Source organism: Myotis nattereri (assembly GCF_964212035.1).
Source record: "Myotis nattereri genome assembly, chromosome: 14".
Classification (NCBI taxonomy): Eukaryota; Metazoa; Chordata; class Mammalia; order Chiroptera; family Vespertilionidae; genus Myotis; species Myotis nattereri.
In genome coordinates this window covers 60,068,585-60,083,611 of record NC_138089.1, presented here as the reverse complement: position 1 = coordinate 60,083,611, position 15,027 = coordinate 60,068,585, and the positions used below count along the sequence as shown (strand labels likewise).

General features: G+C 62.2%; 1 protein-coding gene across 1 annotated transcript; it reads right to left on the bottom strand.

The window, feature by feature from the left end:
* Positions 1 to 383: 383 nt before the first annotated feature.
* CAMKV (CaM kinase like vesicle associated) lies at positions 384 to 12,590 on the bottom strand. The gene is made up of 11 exons (XM_081105884.1): positions 12,410 to 12,590; positions 4,323 to 4,431; positions 4,091 to 4,222; positions 3,853 to 3,927; positions 3,519 to 3,657; positions 3,276 to 3,396; positions 3,064 to 3,139; positions 2,837 to 2,973; positions 2,603 to 2,681; positions 2,357 to 2,444; positions 384 to 2,184 (listed from the first exon to the last, which is right to left on the bottom strand). The coding sequence occupies exons 2-11, from the start codon at positions 4,415 to 4,417 to the stop codon at positions 1,657 to 1,659; spliced, it is 1,470 nt and encodes a 489-aa protein (XP_080962010.1). The 5' UTR covers positions 4,418 to 4,431; positions 12,410 to 12,590; the 3' UTR covers positions 384 to 1,656.
* Between the last annotated feature and the right edge of the window lie 2,437 nt (positions 12,591 to 15,027).

Sequence of the window (15,027 nt, the reverse complement as noted above, 5' to 3'; positions counted from 1 at the left end):
GGCTGGGGAGGAGTCTGCAACCAAGGTACATGCCCTTGACCCGAATCAAACCCGGGACCCTTCAGTCCACAGGCTGACGCTCGGTGCACTGAGCCACACCAACTAGGGCAAACCAGGGACTCCCTGTTACATAGGATGTGTTGTGACAGCAGCCCAGAGGGTATTCCTTGGCACAAGTCCAACCCAGGACCCACCATCCATGTGGGTTACAGTCCAAAGGAACCCGTCACCGCCATCAAGGGACACACCGGGGAAGGTGATGCACTCGGCCAAGCAAGCCCCGTGGCCCCCAGCACAGGCTGCTACCTGTGCGCCTGCTTCCAGCCTCATCCCTCCCCCTACCTGCCGGGGCCCCCTCCCCAGTAAGACAGAGGAAGCAGAGGTGAGAGGGTGGCCAGAGGCGTTGGCAGGGTGACATTTATTTGCCAGGTTCAGCAGGCACAGTTCGCCCACTGATCTTCATACACCAGAGCAGACCCACAGGCATGCAGGGAGAAGGGCAGGGCCGCCACCAGAGAGCCGAGCGGGCCGGGACCAGTGCGGCTGCCTGCCCAGGCCGTGGTGGGGTCTGACAAGTGCACCTACCAGGAGCCTCCATCAGGAAATGGGGAGCCTCGTCCCACCTCCTCCTCCCGGCAAAGGAGCTCGGCACGACTCAGAGGCACCTGGGCCTCTCGGCCCCCACAGGAGGGGGCGCGGGGCAGACACTGGGGGACTTCTCTCTTTCGTGGTTGAAGTGGGACACTGCCATGCAGCAGGCCCCCGGGATGGAGAGGACCGTCAACTGATCCAGAGGGTGGCCGTCTGGGAAGAGCCAGGGATATCAGCCCTTCCCGTCTGGCTCGTGGCAAGGACCCAGCTAGGCTGGTGCACTGGTGCTGGGCCTGCACTGTCCTCCCGGTTCTCATCGCCACATCCTAGCTGCTCCTTCCCCGCTCAGGCTCCTGGACTCAGGGCACACGGCAACCCACTGCAGGACCCAAGGGGCAGGGAGGGGGTCGGGAGGGGCTTCCCAGGGACAAAGATGGAAGCTTCTACCCTCCTCACTCCTTTTCACTTCTGAGGACCCGCACAGCTACCGAGCAGTGCCCCCAGCCACACGCCCAGTCTTGTCCTAAAGCATACTGCTCTAGATTTCTGCATTCCCTGGACCGGCCTGTGTCCACTCCTAGAGTTGCCCAGTACCACAGGCACATACCTCCGTGTGTAGAAGCCTAAGACCGCTGACAGGGCCTCGCTGGAGGACCAGCTCTCAGGGCAAGGCCACCCAAGTTTAGGGCCTAGGAGGGAATGGGACTGCAGGGCCTGCCTGGGGGGAGGGGAGGTTGAGGCAGAAGGGAAGAGGCGCAGGGACCTCCTGAGTATCCCTAGAGCAGCATCCCACAGGAACAAAACTGGTGAAGCTAGCGAAAGACAAAAGCCACAGGAATCCATGCAGGGGCTGGGGCCGGTCCTGCCTCTGGCTTGCTCCCCACTCACACATACACACGGGAGACGAGACTGCTCCCCCGTGGCCCCCAGACATGCCCCACAGTGAGAGGCAGGGGCTGGGGAGGCGTGCGAGGGCATCATGCCAGTGACTCTATGTACAGTGAAAAGCCCCTCATCCACTCTCCCACCCTCCTGCCCGTCCCTGCCCCCCACTAGCCTGCCCACTCAGCTGGTCTCCTCCCTCTGGGACTCGGCAGAGCCAGCAGCCTCTTCCCCTGCACTAGAGGGCGGAGCCTGGCCTGCTGCGCCCCCTGAGGCTGTGCTGTCCGGCTGGGCCGAAGCTGGCTCGGGGGTGGCACTGCTTTGGCTGGTGGGCACAGTGCTCTCTTCTGTGGCTGGTGTGGCTCTCCCATCCGTGGCTGGCGTGGCACTCCTGTCAGTGGCTGGGGTGACGCTCCCATCGGTGGCTGGGGTGATGCTCCCATCGGTGGCTGGGGTGATGCTCCCATCGGTGGCTGGGGTGGCGCTCCCATCGGTGGCTGGGGTGGCACTGCGGTCTGCAGGGACTGCACTATCACTCTTTGCAGCGTCACCTGCTGTGGCTGAGGTGGCACTGCCCCCAAGGGCCGGGGCAGCCCCACCTGCAGCCCCAGGCGCGGCAGTGTCTGTGGCTGGAGCCGACTGGGCGGCCGCGGCGCCGGACTGCTCTGGCGCCCGCAGCCGCTTCATGAGCGTGGTCACGCGGACAGCTTTCTGCAAGGAGGAGAGAGAGGCTCGGGGCGGCTTACGGAAGCTGAGTCCACTCCCTGGCGAAGGCCAAGCCCAGGCCACCCCCAGGGTGCCCTGGCTGCCTCTGATCACCCACCCCAGGGCTAGGCACCCGGCCACTTGGAGTCCGTCCACGGAGGAGCCACCCAGGCCTTACCTTCCACTTGGCCCTGGCAAAGTTCTTCTCAATCTGGGCACAGACACCATCCTTGATGTTCTTATCGGAAGCGGCGTTGCCAGAAATCCTGGAAAGGGCGCGAATGCATCTGAGGTGTGGCCTTCACTCTGCCCAGCGGGCCCTCGGGCTGCCCCCAGCCCCCACTCAGGGTCTCAGGGATGGGGGTTGCTAGGTGTGAGGAGGACAGACGCCCGGCCCCTGCCATCCTCCCTGGACCCCGCTCACCACTCGTGGGAGATGGCCTCTTCCGCGGTGATGCGCTGGTCCTGCTCCACCTCCATCAGCCTGGTGACCAGGTCTTTGGCTGGGGACAAAGCCAGGGAGAGGCTAGGCATGGCGCCCCGTCTCTACCTCGAGGTGATGGATGGGCCGGGGCAGGAGCAGAGCCCAGAGAGGCGGCCGAGAGCAGGTCCCCCGCACCAAGCCTTCCTTCTGCCCAGATGCTGGGCGCCTCCTCACCCGCCTGCGAGATGTCGTCCCAGTACGGAGAGTCAAACTCATAGTCGCCAGCCAGGATCTTGCGGAAGAGATTCTTGTCGTGGTTCTCGTAGTCGTCCTCCTCCACCTCCTCGTAGAAAGGCGGGTTCCCTGAAAGCCTGCGGGGGCCGGAGGCCCAGGTCAGCCAGGAAGGCCGTGGCACAGGCCCCACCCCCTGGCTGTACGCCCCTGTTTGCCCGTCCACTCACAGGATGTACATGATGACTCCAATGGCCCAGCAGTCCACGGGGCGTCCATACCGCTGCCGGCCTACCACCTCCGGGGCTGCCAACACAGTTCCAATCGGCCGGTCAGGATCAGGCCTGCCAGGCCTCGTACCATTCACACCCCTTCCTGGGGACCTCCTTCCTCCCAACCCAAAGCCACTCCCACCCGCCCCTGCCCTGCCCCCTCTGCTTGCCCAGGTACTCGGGGGTCCCGCAGGGCTCCTTGATGAGGCCGTTCTCCAGCTTAGCCAGGTGGAAGTCGCTGATGACAATCTTGGAGTTCTTCAGCCTGTTGTAATACACCAGGTTCTCCAGCTGCTCCGGCCAGGAATAGCATGGGGGTGGCAGAGAAAGACTCGTGAGGAGCGGGCCTCAGAGGCTGGCCCGGGGTCCCAGGCCAGCTGCCAACCGACCCTTCGACCAGGCTCCTGCCTCACCTTGAGGTTCCTGTGCACGATCTTGAGTGAGTGCAGGTAGGCCACGGCCTCCAGGACCTGCCGCACCACGTTGCTCGTGTCTCGTTCCGAGTAGTAGCCCTGGTCCAGGATCCAGTCAAACACCTCCCTCCCCGTGGCCCTGAGGGACACCAGCCCCTGAGCCCGGCGTGGGCAGGGCCGGGGGTGGGGCAGGAGCACTTGGGCAGGCTACCTACACCGGGTAGCTGGCTGGGCAAGGCACAGAGACCCAGAGACCGGGACCCGAGGGTCCGAGAAGGGGCGCTCCCTGGCGGCAGAGCGTGGGAGAACCCTGGGACCCCAGGCCCACACTCACAGCTCCAGGAAGATGAAGTACTCCTTGCGGGTCACAAACACATCTACCAGCTGCAAGATGTTGGGGTGTTTCACCCTGGCAGTGAGAGGAGAACCAATCGTCAGGGCTGAGTGAGCCCCTAAGAGAGGCTCTGGGTGCCACTGTGGCCACAGCAGACTAACTGGCCAGAGGCTGCACTGCTTGAGGCCCCTGCCCGCCAGCCCCTGCCCTGCTCCCTCCCACCCCAGGCCGCACTTACATCTTGAGGATGCCGATCTCGTTCTTGGCCGCCTTCCGCACCTTGCGGCCGTCCCGCTTCTGGAACTTCTTGCAGGTGTGCAGCTTGCCCGTGGTCTTGTCCTTGGCCCGGAAGATCTCGCAGAACTCCTCCCTGCAGCAGGGGCCACCCCACTCAGCCCCAGCCTCGGCCTCGCTGCAGGCCGCACCCCACTCCCCTCCCCCCGGCCCTTGCCCGCCAGCACGGCACTCACGTTTTGATGACCTGCCCCAGATCATATCTGTCCGTCACCTCCGACGGCTGGTTATAGTTCTTCTTGTCGCCCAGAGTCACACACCCAAACGGCATTGCCAGGCTCTGAGCTGCGGGCAGGATGGGGTCTGCCTCAGCCGTGCCGCTCGCTCCCCACGTCTCCCCGCAGGACCCAGGTCGCTGCTGGGAGGCCCCAGCTGGCTCAGGCCACGCCAGAGGCAGAGGCCAAGGCAGGAAGGGCTGGAGGGTGGTCAGACTCAGCTCCTAGCCTGCTTGTCTGCCCAGCCTTCCGGCCACTCAGCTTGGTTACCTGAACGGCAATCGCCCCGCTCATGAAAAGTGTACCAAACGGACATATCAGGGAGTCACTGTGTAATGTACACACTGAAAAGATGGGTCAAATGATTTCTTTAGCCCTGGCCCGTGTTGCTCAGTGGATAGAGCGTCCGCCTGCAGACTGAAGGGTCCCAGGTTCGCTTCTGGTCAAGGGCACGTACCTTGGTGGCAGGGCCCAGGCCCTGGCCGGGGTGTGTGCAGGAGGCAGCCAATCGATGTGTCTCTCTCACATCGAAGTTTCTGTCTCTCCCTCGCCCTTCCCCTCTCTAAAAACCAATGGCAAAATACCCTTGGCTGAGGATTAACAACAACAACAAAAAGTGGTTTCTTTACATTTCAGCTATTTTACAGATGACAAGGGCTGGCACTACCCACTCATCAGATAGTCATCTCTGAACGTCTGAAGATGCCAAGTGTTGGCAAAGATGAGGAGAACATGGGCATTGCTGGTGGAGGGCAAGTCTCCCCTTTGGGAACCAGTTGCTAAAACGATAGAAGTCAGATATATCCTATGAACCCGCAATTGCACCGCTGAAACACACGCACTTGTGTATCAGGGATGCTCATATACGGATGCTCACAGTTGCAATATTCATAACGGCCCCAAACAAGAGACAACCGAATATCCATCAACACTGTTATGTTGTGTATTTATTGTGACATAATCACACAATGTAATGTTACACAACAATGGAAATGACAGAGGTATAGCTATACCCAACCACAAGGTGAAACTCACAAACACATTGTTGAGTGAAAAAGACACAAGTGAGTATAAATACATGACACACATGTATATAGTGTGTGACTATATAATCTATAATCAACGTTATCAATTACAGAATCAATATGACATTCAAAACGCAGAACTAACTTGTGCTGTTGAAGGATGTAAACACACTGGCAGAACTACAGTGAAAAGCTAGAAAATGAACCCCTTGAGTCCTTCCAAGAGGAAGAAGGGGTTGTGATTGCACCAGGACACCTGTGGGTATTCTGTTGGGCCTATTTCTGAACCTAAGTGGTGGTTTCACAGCTTTATAATGATTTGTAAAAATGTACATACACGTTTGACACATTCCTAAATTTCTGTTATATTTCAAATTAAAACTGTTAATAAAAATTATGGCCAGCCCTAACCGGTTTGGCTCAGGGTATAGAGCATCAGCCTGCGGACTGAAGTGTCCCAGGTTCGATCCTGGTCCAGGGCACATGCCCGGGTTGCGGGCTCGATCCCCAGTGAGGGTTGTGCAGGAGGCAGCCGATCAATGATTCTCTCATCATGGATGTTTCTATCTCTCTCTCCCTCTTCCTTCCTCTCTAAAATCAATAAAAATATATTTTAAAATAAAAATTTTAAAAAATGATGACCAGCTGGCCCTGGCTGAGTTGCTCAGCTGGTCAGAGCATCATCCTGATACGCCAAGGTTGCCTGTTCGATCCCCCAGCCAGGACACATACAAGAACCAGCCAATGAATGCATAAATAAGGAACAAGAAATCCACGTTCCTCTCCTTTCTTCTCTCTCTAAAATCAATCTTTTAGAAAAATATGGCCATCCAACGTAATGAATACCTGGTGGCTAATAAAAAGGATAAAGTATTAATCCCCAGTGGGGGGCATGGAGGAAGCAGCCAACCCATGGTTCTCTCTCATCATTGATGCTTCTATCTCTCTCTCCCTCGCCCTTCCTCTCTGAAATCAATAAAAATATATTTAAAAATAAATAAAAAGAACAAAGAAGATTGAAATGTACTCTGTGGACAGTCTGAGATATGTCGTGAAGTGAGAAAGCAAGGAACAGAGTGGTGGGTAAAGGGTGCTGCTATTTGGGTACATTTTTTTAAGGTTTTTTTTAAAATATCACTTCTGTTATTCTTTTTTTTAAATATGTTTTTATTGATTTTTGTAGAGAAAGAGGAAGGGAGGAGAGAAACGTCAGTGTGAGAGAGAAACATTGATCGGTCGCCTCCCACACACACCCGACCGGGGATCAAATCCGAGATGTGGGTAAGTGCCCTGACTGGGAACTGAAACTGGCGACCTTTCATGGGATGACCCGCAACCAACTGAGCCACACCGGCCAGGGCTACATTTTTAAAAGTTTATATGCCAGTTTTTGATCTGTTCCGGAAGGACAACTGGGAAACTGAGAGTTCTCTTTGGGGCAAAGAACTGGTGTCAGAGGGGCAGGCTTATACTTTTCGTTTAGGAACTTTCTGTTTTGGTTTTTACTCTTGTGGAGAGCGGCTACGGTGTTTGCACAGGTTCAAGCCTCGGACTAATGAGAGGGCACAGTCCTCTCATGGCCACGTGCAAGTCCCAGCTTGGAGGGCAGAGCCCTCCCAGCACACTTATAGCCAACAGCTATGGTTGTGAGCTTGAACCTGTGGTCCGGACACGTGGCCCCACGTGCCTGAGTGAGGTGGGCTTGATAGAGTTCAGGTGCATGTAGTTGAGTAGGATCGAAACCCAGGAGAATGTTGTAAACATCTTGACCACGCCCTTACTTTGCCTCGTGGAATCTGCTATAAAATAAAGACTCGGTTTGTAGTCTGTGGCGCTGTCTCTCCATCAGAGAGGGCAGCGTCCCACCCAGACCCAGCTTTCGTTCTCTTGCCTGTCTTTTCTCCATCCTTCACCGCCCCCACTCGGGCTCACCAAACATGGCTGAGCTGGTGCGGCACATATGGCGCCCAATGTGGGGCAGAGTATGCCATGGCCGTGCCGGCCCACCATGTACTCTGATTGCTTTTATTGCTGTAATCACTGCTGCATTCGGGTACAGTGCTCGGGGGAGTCCCCGGAAGGAGAACCCCCATCCAGGTAGAGGAGCAAGGAGAGGCTTTGAGGGAGAAGCAGCTCAGGGCTGGGCCTGAGAGGGGAGGGACTGCCAGGAGCCACGCAGGGGGAAAGGTCCGGAAAAGCGAGACGAGTCTGCCCAGGGCTCCCTGCCAAGGCTCGCTGCAGGTCTAGGGAGAGGCCCCTGGCCAGGGTTGGGATTCCAGGCACAAGGGTGACCTCATGCAGCTGACCGCGGTGGGCTCAAGGCATTCCAGCACCTGGGCCTGGCACCTGAGGTGCTGGGGGGACTGGCTCCATCACCCAAAGGAAAGGCTATACCCAGAGTCAGCCTCCAAAACCCCCGGCCCCGGACACGGTCTGCACCAAGCTCTGCACCGAGGCTGCGTCCAACCTGCTCAGCTCTGCCGGCTGCACCCCATCCCTCCACTTGCTGCCCGCAGGGCCGGGCCTGGGCCTTGCGCCTTGCGCCCCCAGATGCTCCCCTTCTGGAGTCACTCACAGCCATGGGGCAGTGCAGAGGGAGGAAGCCACCTCCAGAGGAAGGAGCGTGGTCAGAGGGGCTCAAGGCCAGGACCCGCACAGCGCACGCCAGCCCTGGCTGCTTGCTTCCTTCCAGGCAGGGGCCACCCGCTTCCCAGGGGCCCCAGTCCCGGCAGGTCTCCCTCAAATCTGCCCTCAGCATCAGGGAACGAAAGCCAGCAGCCCCTGGTCTGGGCTGCTTGGGCTCAGGGATGGCCGTCACTTTCACCAGCGTGAGTCAGGCCGGGCTTGAGCCATCTTGGGGGCGCTGCAGAGGGGAGCGCGGGCTTTGAAGAGCATCCCTGACTGTGTCCTTGCCGCCACCGGCAGCGTGTGGCTGGAATCCCACTCCCACAGCTGGCGGCAGAGGCCCAGCCCCCCACCCTGCCGGTGCCCATCTCTGTGCCCTAACAAGGGGCGGGGGGCGGGGGGTCCCCCTGGTGTGCGGTGACCACCTTCGGGCTGGAGTCGAGGCGTGTGCTTGGTGCCACAGGGAGGCACTCAGCTCTGTGGCTCTGCCTACACCGCTCCCTCCAGCAGGAGTGCCCTCCCCCCAGGCTCCCATGGTCTCCTATTGTCACGCCAGAGTTATTTATAACATGCAACCAGCAACTACCAAAACATCCACCAACAGGTGACCGACCGGCCAGCCCGGCAGCGTCCCCTCCGGGCAGGGAGTGTGGGCGCTGCCCGCTTGGTCTTCATGCCCAGCAGCCTCCCGGGCCCCAGGTGCCGGCCCCGGGGCTGCCTCCGTCCTTTCATCCTGATCTCTGACCAGGTGGCTTGTGCACAGACTGTCTAGAAGCATCCCGATGCTCAGAGTCAAAATGGCCCTTCCCTGAAATGCCGTCCACAGCCTCCCGCTCCGCACACCCCACCCCACCCCACCCCACCCCACCGCTCCTGCTCTGACGCACGGCGTGGGAGGCTTCGTATGTGCCTGTCCCTGATCTCGGCCCAGCTTGTGGCCGTGCACATGCACTTGTGCCCACAGGGACCCAGGACTGCTCACAGTCTCGGCAGCCGGAGCCTGTCCTAAAGCCTCGTGGGCAGGGCAGGGGCCGATCTGCCCGCCTGCCCCCAGGGCTGCCTGGTCTCAGCCAGGTGCTGCTTCTCACCAGCCTGACTGTGCTCACTCGCTTCCACCCCCAACCTGGGCCCAGGGCGGGGAGAGAAGAAAGGGGGCCCCGTGGATGAGTGCCTTGGTCCCCTCCACCCCCACGGCTCTGCCATCTGCCACCCACTGCTGCCACCTGGGAGGCTGCTGGCGCTCCAAGCCCCTAGCACTTGCCTGCGACAACGGGGGAGAGGGCTGGCCCCAGAGCTGGAACAGCAAGGAGCAGCTTCCAGAACCGGAAGCTGCAAAAAGGGGTTTGCATTTCTCACCCCGTGGCCCAGACTCAACACCCAGCGGGCGGGAGCTTCCCTGCCAGCGACCCAGAGCCTGGGCTCTGCCCCAGGTCCACCCTGGGGCTCGGAGGGTGCAGGAGCCTCAGAGCAGCGGTTCCCTAGAGTCGTGGCCCTCCCCTCTCTCTGCAGAGAAAGGGAATGGTGTGCTCAGGGCTGCCCCAGGCACTGCTGCCACCTTCCTCCAGCTGCTCCCAGAGCCCAAGGCCAAGCTCTGCTCAGCCTGATGCCCCCCCCCCCCCCAAGGAATGGAGCCTGAGGCCCCGATGGAAGCCTCTGACTGCAGGTGCCCTGCTAATAAAGGTCCCCCTGGGGCCCTACTGCAGCCTTAGGCGAGTCTGGCTCACAGAAGCTTCAGTGGGACCAAGGCCTCGAAGTCCCACAAGGGAGTCCTGTCCCCTCCTTTTCACTAGGGTCAGGCCCCACCTTTCTCAGCCACAAATGGGAGTTTCCTGCCACGGCTCCCCTGTCATCCAGGGTTCCACACTTCCAGCGACCCCGGGGGGCTGCGGGGGGGCCCTCGGCTGCCTTCCAACAACTGCAGGCAACACCTCCCGATTTAGTGGCATCTGTGAACCCAGCTGCAGGCACCCCTCCCTCCCCGGCGCTCCTCTGCCAGGACGGCTCGGTTTCCTGATGCCATGGACTTGTCCGGACCCAAGCCCTGCCAGCCCCCGCCCCAAGCCCTCCCGCAAGGCCTCCCCGGCAGGACCAGGGGATGTAGAGAACTTGCGCTCAGGGTCTGGCATCAGGAGGCAGAGCGAGGCTTCCAGGCCACCGTCCAGCTGCTGCGGGGGGTGGACCTGGGATGCCCTGGCTGGGCCTCAGCCCTGGCTAACCCACTGTCCATGGTTCCAGCCCAGTGTCACCTCTAGAAAGTTCAGTCCTCGACATGCAGCAGAGCCAAAGGGTCCCAGTCTCTGAACCCCTGAAAGAAAACCCACTGGGGGCCCTGCTTTCCTGCGGGTGGAGGAGGGGGAATGCAGAGAAGTCTCAGCGAGCAAGGGGTTGCTATGGTGATGGAAGTTTTAAAACAAGGGGAGGGGGAGGGGAGAGGTGGTGGCCAAACCCCTTCATGAATTCCCTGGGGCTTGGGCCGGGTTCCCTCCCCAGGGGTTCCGTGACCCTGGTCCCTAGCGGATGGGGAGGGGGGGGGACTAAGGGAGCGAGTGGGGCCGGGACGCAGAGACAAAGGCACAGCCTGGGAAGGAAGGGAGTGAAGGGAGGCAGCCACAAGGATACGGAGGGGCAGTGGGCAGGGGGTTCTGAGGGCCTGCGGGTGCCCAGACAGCCCCGAGGAACCGCCAGGTGCCTGGACCTTTGAGACTGAACCCTCCTGGGTCCCGGGGCATTCACCTCATTAGAGGGGGAGGCCCAGCCTCACCCTGGGAAGAGGCCTGCTGCTGCAGTGCCCCCCCCACCCCGTCAAAGCCCCTCCCTGGCATCACCCCGGCTTAGGAGGGCGGGTCCCACGCGTGGAAGGCGCAGGTGTGGGGGATGGAAACAAACCTTGGAGACCTGGCTGCTCCCTTCACAGCCTCTCCTCTCAGCTGCCCAGCGCTGCCCCTCCCCCTTCTGCTATCCTCTCCGGGCCGTGGGCCCCCCCGGCCCGCAGCAGCTCAGCCTGCTTCCCTGCCACCGCGGCCCCCTCCCACCGGGGCGTCCTCCCACCGGGGCGTCCTGTCAGGACAGCCCCCTAAGCAACCTAGAAACAGGATAACAACTGCACGCCCCCCTTGCCTCAGTTTCCCTGGATGGAGACCGGACTCTGGTCTCCTCCAGGGCAGGGACTGATGGGCTGCTCGTGAGTGGTGGCCAGGGCACGGGCTGGAGAGGAGGCCCAGCAGCCGCATGGGGACGCAGGCACGGCCCCTGGGCGTCCGCACCAAACGGGGCAGAGGAGAGGAGAGCCTGGCACTGAGAGAAGTGGAGGTGCCAGGACCCTACGTGAGGAAACCAAGGCCGGGCAGGTGGCTAAAGCTGACAGGAATCAACTGGGGAGGCACCCGGTCCCCTGGGGGTCCTTGGGGGGCTCAAAGCCTGGGCCTGGGAGAGGGTGGCCAGAAGGGGCTGAGCTTTCGGTGAGGGACGAGGGCCTGCTCCCTCAGAGAGAATCTGGGGGAGCAAGCTCTGCCCAGGAGGTGCGGACAAAGCCTTTGCAGAGCTGTGGGGGCTGGGGGCGCCCCGGGTCTTCGCCACAAGCACAGGCTGGGAAGGCAGAACCTCCCCGCTCACGGTCCACGGCCCCCTGAGCCGGGGCCCTGCTCCCACCCGGTGCCCCCCGACCTCCCTCCCCGGGGCTGCTGACTCGCCCCCGCTGGCACAGCGGCGCACATGCGGGAGGCACACGTGTGCGCGCCGAGCCCGCACCTCCCAGCGGAAGCGCGTGGTCCCCCACCCACCGCCCAGCGCTGGGTCGGCCCTGGGTCCCAGCTGAGCCCTGGAAGCTGGGTCTGGGCTCAGGGGCTGGTGGTCCCCAGCGGCTGGGGGGCCCCCTCCCCGCTCCCGGCAGCCCGCCCAGCCCCCTCCAGGTTGTCGTCCATGAAAAATAAATAACAAATAAATAAATGCCCCCAAAACTCGCCCTTGTCATGGGAATTAGTGGCTGCTTTGCGCGGGAGGGAGGGAGCCCAGGGCAGCGGGGAGGCCAGCGGCTCCGGGAGTCCGGAGGGACCGTCGGCCTGGCCCCTGCCCCCATGGGACACCCCCAGTGCCTGCGGGGCAATGTTCGCACAATTAGGAGCCTAGCGAGATGGGGGGGTACAAAAAGGGGGGGCAAGTAGAGGCGAATCGCGGGGACTGGGGGCTCCGGGGCTCCCCCGGGACCCGAGCGGTCAGAGGTGACCGGGAACTTCAGCCCAACCCCGCACCCGACCCCGATCCGCAGAGCCCGCGCGCTCTGCCCGCGCCGGGGCCACAGCCTCGCGGTCCCCGCGCACTCGGCGCCCCGCACCTCGAGCCGGAGACCCGTCCTCCGGGACCACACCGCGCGCTCGGGGCACCCGCCCGCCCGCCCCGCACCTGCAGCGCCGGGAGATCACGGGGAGGCGGCGGCCGCGGCTTCAGCGGGGCGCCGAGGGCTCCGGGGGCGGCGGGCAGGATCCGCTCCGGACACGCGGGGCAGACGCGGCGCCAGCTGCAGCCGCTCCGGCTCGCGAACCGTCAGCATCTCCCGCCGCTCGGCGGCCCCGAATTCGCATCCCGGGCCGGGGGCGGGCTGGGGGCGGGGCCTCCCTCCGCCGGCTCCGCCCCGACCCCGGAGGAGCCTGAGGCTGAAACCCCCCTCCACCGGGGCCGGTGCCGAGCAGGCCGGGGCCGACGCTCGGGGGCTCCCGTAGGGCCTCCACCTGGCTGGGCGATGGGGGTCAGAGGGTCCCTGCTCTGCCCCCGCAGGGAGGTGCGGGGCCCAAAGGGTGAAACCCGGGTGGAAGCACCGAGTGCGCAGCGCCAGGGCGAGCGCAGCACAGACCAGCCTCCCCGCCGGAGTATAAAGACGGAGGGGCGGGGGGGGGGGGGGGCGCCGGGCGCAGGTGGCCAGTGAGGGTCCAAGACCCCCAGGCAGACTCGCCTCCACCCCAACCCCCACTCCCGCCAGGCCACAGCCTTTGCCGTCCCCAAGTCTGGGCCAGGATGGGTGGCCCAGTCTGCCCTCTCCTCGATGGCCCTGAATTCCCCCAACTAGAGGAGTCACCTATGGCGTGGTGTGGACTCCGCTTTCTTCCCAGTCATGTCACCCTCAAACACGCCAGCGCGGGGTCACCATCAGCGGCTTGGGCTGGGCTCTGGGGACACGGACCTACCTCCGCCCAGAGGGCAGCGGAGATCGAGCCCAGGCAACGGAGCCCAGCACGGCCTGGGCGGACCGCGGGGCGGCCCGGGCCGGAGCGGGCTGAGAGCTGCCCGGCAGAAGCGCTAAGGGAAGTCCAGGGCCATCTAGGGCCATGTCCCTTGCCTGGGAGGCATGTGGGCCAACGCTGGCCGTTCCCCTCACAAGCCCCGAGGCCTCCATCTGGAGGGCAGACTTAGGCTTCTCCACTCAGCCCACCCCTCCCAGGGAGCCTGCCAGCCCCACCTTGGGAGGGGTCAGCTCCAACCCTTTGCCATGTTGAGTCTCCTCTTGGATGCCGAGGGGAGTGACTCCCCACGTGAGGGAGGTAAGGCTGCCTGGGGAATGACTGCCCCTGGCTACCTTCCTCCCCTTCCCACCCTGCCGGGCTTCGGGTCACCTCTTCCAGGGCAGCCCGATGCCACCTGTGGGCAGGCATGTGCCGGCAAGCTGGTGTCTGCAGCCTGCACGCGGCCCTTCATGCTGTCCGCCCGCTGTCCCCGAAACCATGGTTCTCCGAGCTGTATGGACAGCTGGGCAATGGGCTGCTGACCTCACACAGGTCACACGTGTCACACGTGTCACCATGTTTTCTGTGTTTCCCGAAGGGCATGCATATCTAGGCATGCAGAGGCGGGGCTCAGCAGAGGCTGGGATGGGGGTTAGAGGCAGGGGAAGAGGTGGCTGCTGGGGCCCAGCTGGCTGCTGGCAGGGCTCCACCCCTTCTGGGTCCTGTGCACACTCCACGTGCCTGTGGGTGAGAGCACGTGGCAGGTTGTGTGCACACGTGTGTGTGTGTGTGTGTGTGTGTGTGTGCGCGCGCACGCACGCGCTCTTCTGTTGTTGACGGAGAAGGCAACGGCACTGTGTGTGCAGTGGTGCTCGGGGGCACATGTGTCTGCATTCTGTGTGCACTCAGGCGTGCTCGCTCACGTGTGCGCATGGATGCGGTAGCTAGTCCCTGGAGCCACGGGTCCCTGGGGACTCTGGTCCCCTTCCTGTATGACACAGGCCTCAGGACTGTGGAGACTGAGTCAGGGTGTGGGGACAGGAAATGGGAAGAGACCGGACCATGGCTGGCGGTGGGCAGGGCTGTGTAACCCTATGCTATTGGCTGTTTCTAGTCTCACACTTAGCACAGCCCCTCACGCTCAGGTGTGTGTGTGTGTGTGTGTGTGTGTGTGTGCGTGTGCCTGTGTGTTTGTGGCGGGAGATGAAACCTGGTCTTTGTCCTCTGTGCAGCGAGCAACCTGAAGGCAGAGCCCAGGGCTGGGCTGGGCCACAGCTCATCCCTCCAGCCTCCAGCCAGAGCAGCTCAGGCAGAGGAGGGCTTCCTCGTCTTGGCTCGATCTCAAGCTGTCCTCTGGGGATGAAGTAGCCACACCAGCTTCACGCCACCCCTTCAACTCTCCCAGACCACGGGCTCGGGGGACAGGTCCATTTCTACCTCCCCTTTCAGAACCAGATGAGGTCAGGAGCCGTGGCTTCTAGCCACCACCCTGGCCAGAGGGACGGCAGGAGGCCCCAGCGCAGGGCAGAGTTTGGGACAAGAGCAGGGGCAATTGGCATTGGCATTGGCATTGCCCAGTAGCCCCTATGAGACCTCCTGGGGAGGCGGGAGCTGCCTGGGCTGGGTGGCCAAAGGGAAGAAGGGAGCCCAAAGTTGACTATTCTGGCTCCCACTCAGGCTGGACAGTCAGAGAGGCAGGATGAGGTGTGAGCCTCCATATCCACAGAACCTACAAAACAGGCCCAAGTCCCATCCACAGCTCAGGTGTACCCCTCCACGCCACCCCCGGAGCCAGGCCTTATC

Excerpts from the sequence above, each read along its gene's own strand:
- CAMKV (XM_081105884.1), bottom strand. The coding sequence starts at position 4,417 with ATGCCGTTTGGGTGTGTGACTCTGGGCGACAAGAAGAACTATAACCAG. Across the intron at positions 4,223-4,322 it reads CTGGGGCAGGTCATCAAAAC|GGAGGAGTTCTGCGAGATCT; the intron begins GTGAGTGCCGTG and ends CCCCTGCTGCAG. Across the intron at positions 3,658-3,852 it reads TACTTCATCTTCCTGGAGCT|GGCCACGGGGAGGGAGGTGT; the intron begins GTGAGTGTGGGC and ends GGTGTCCCTCAG.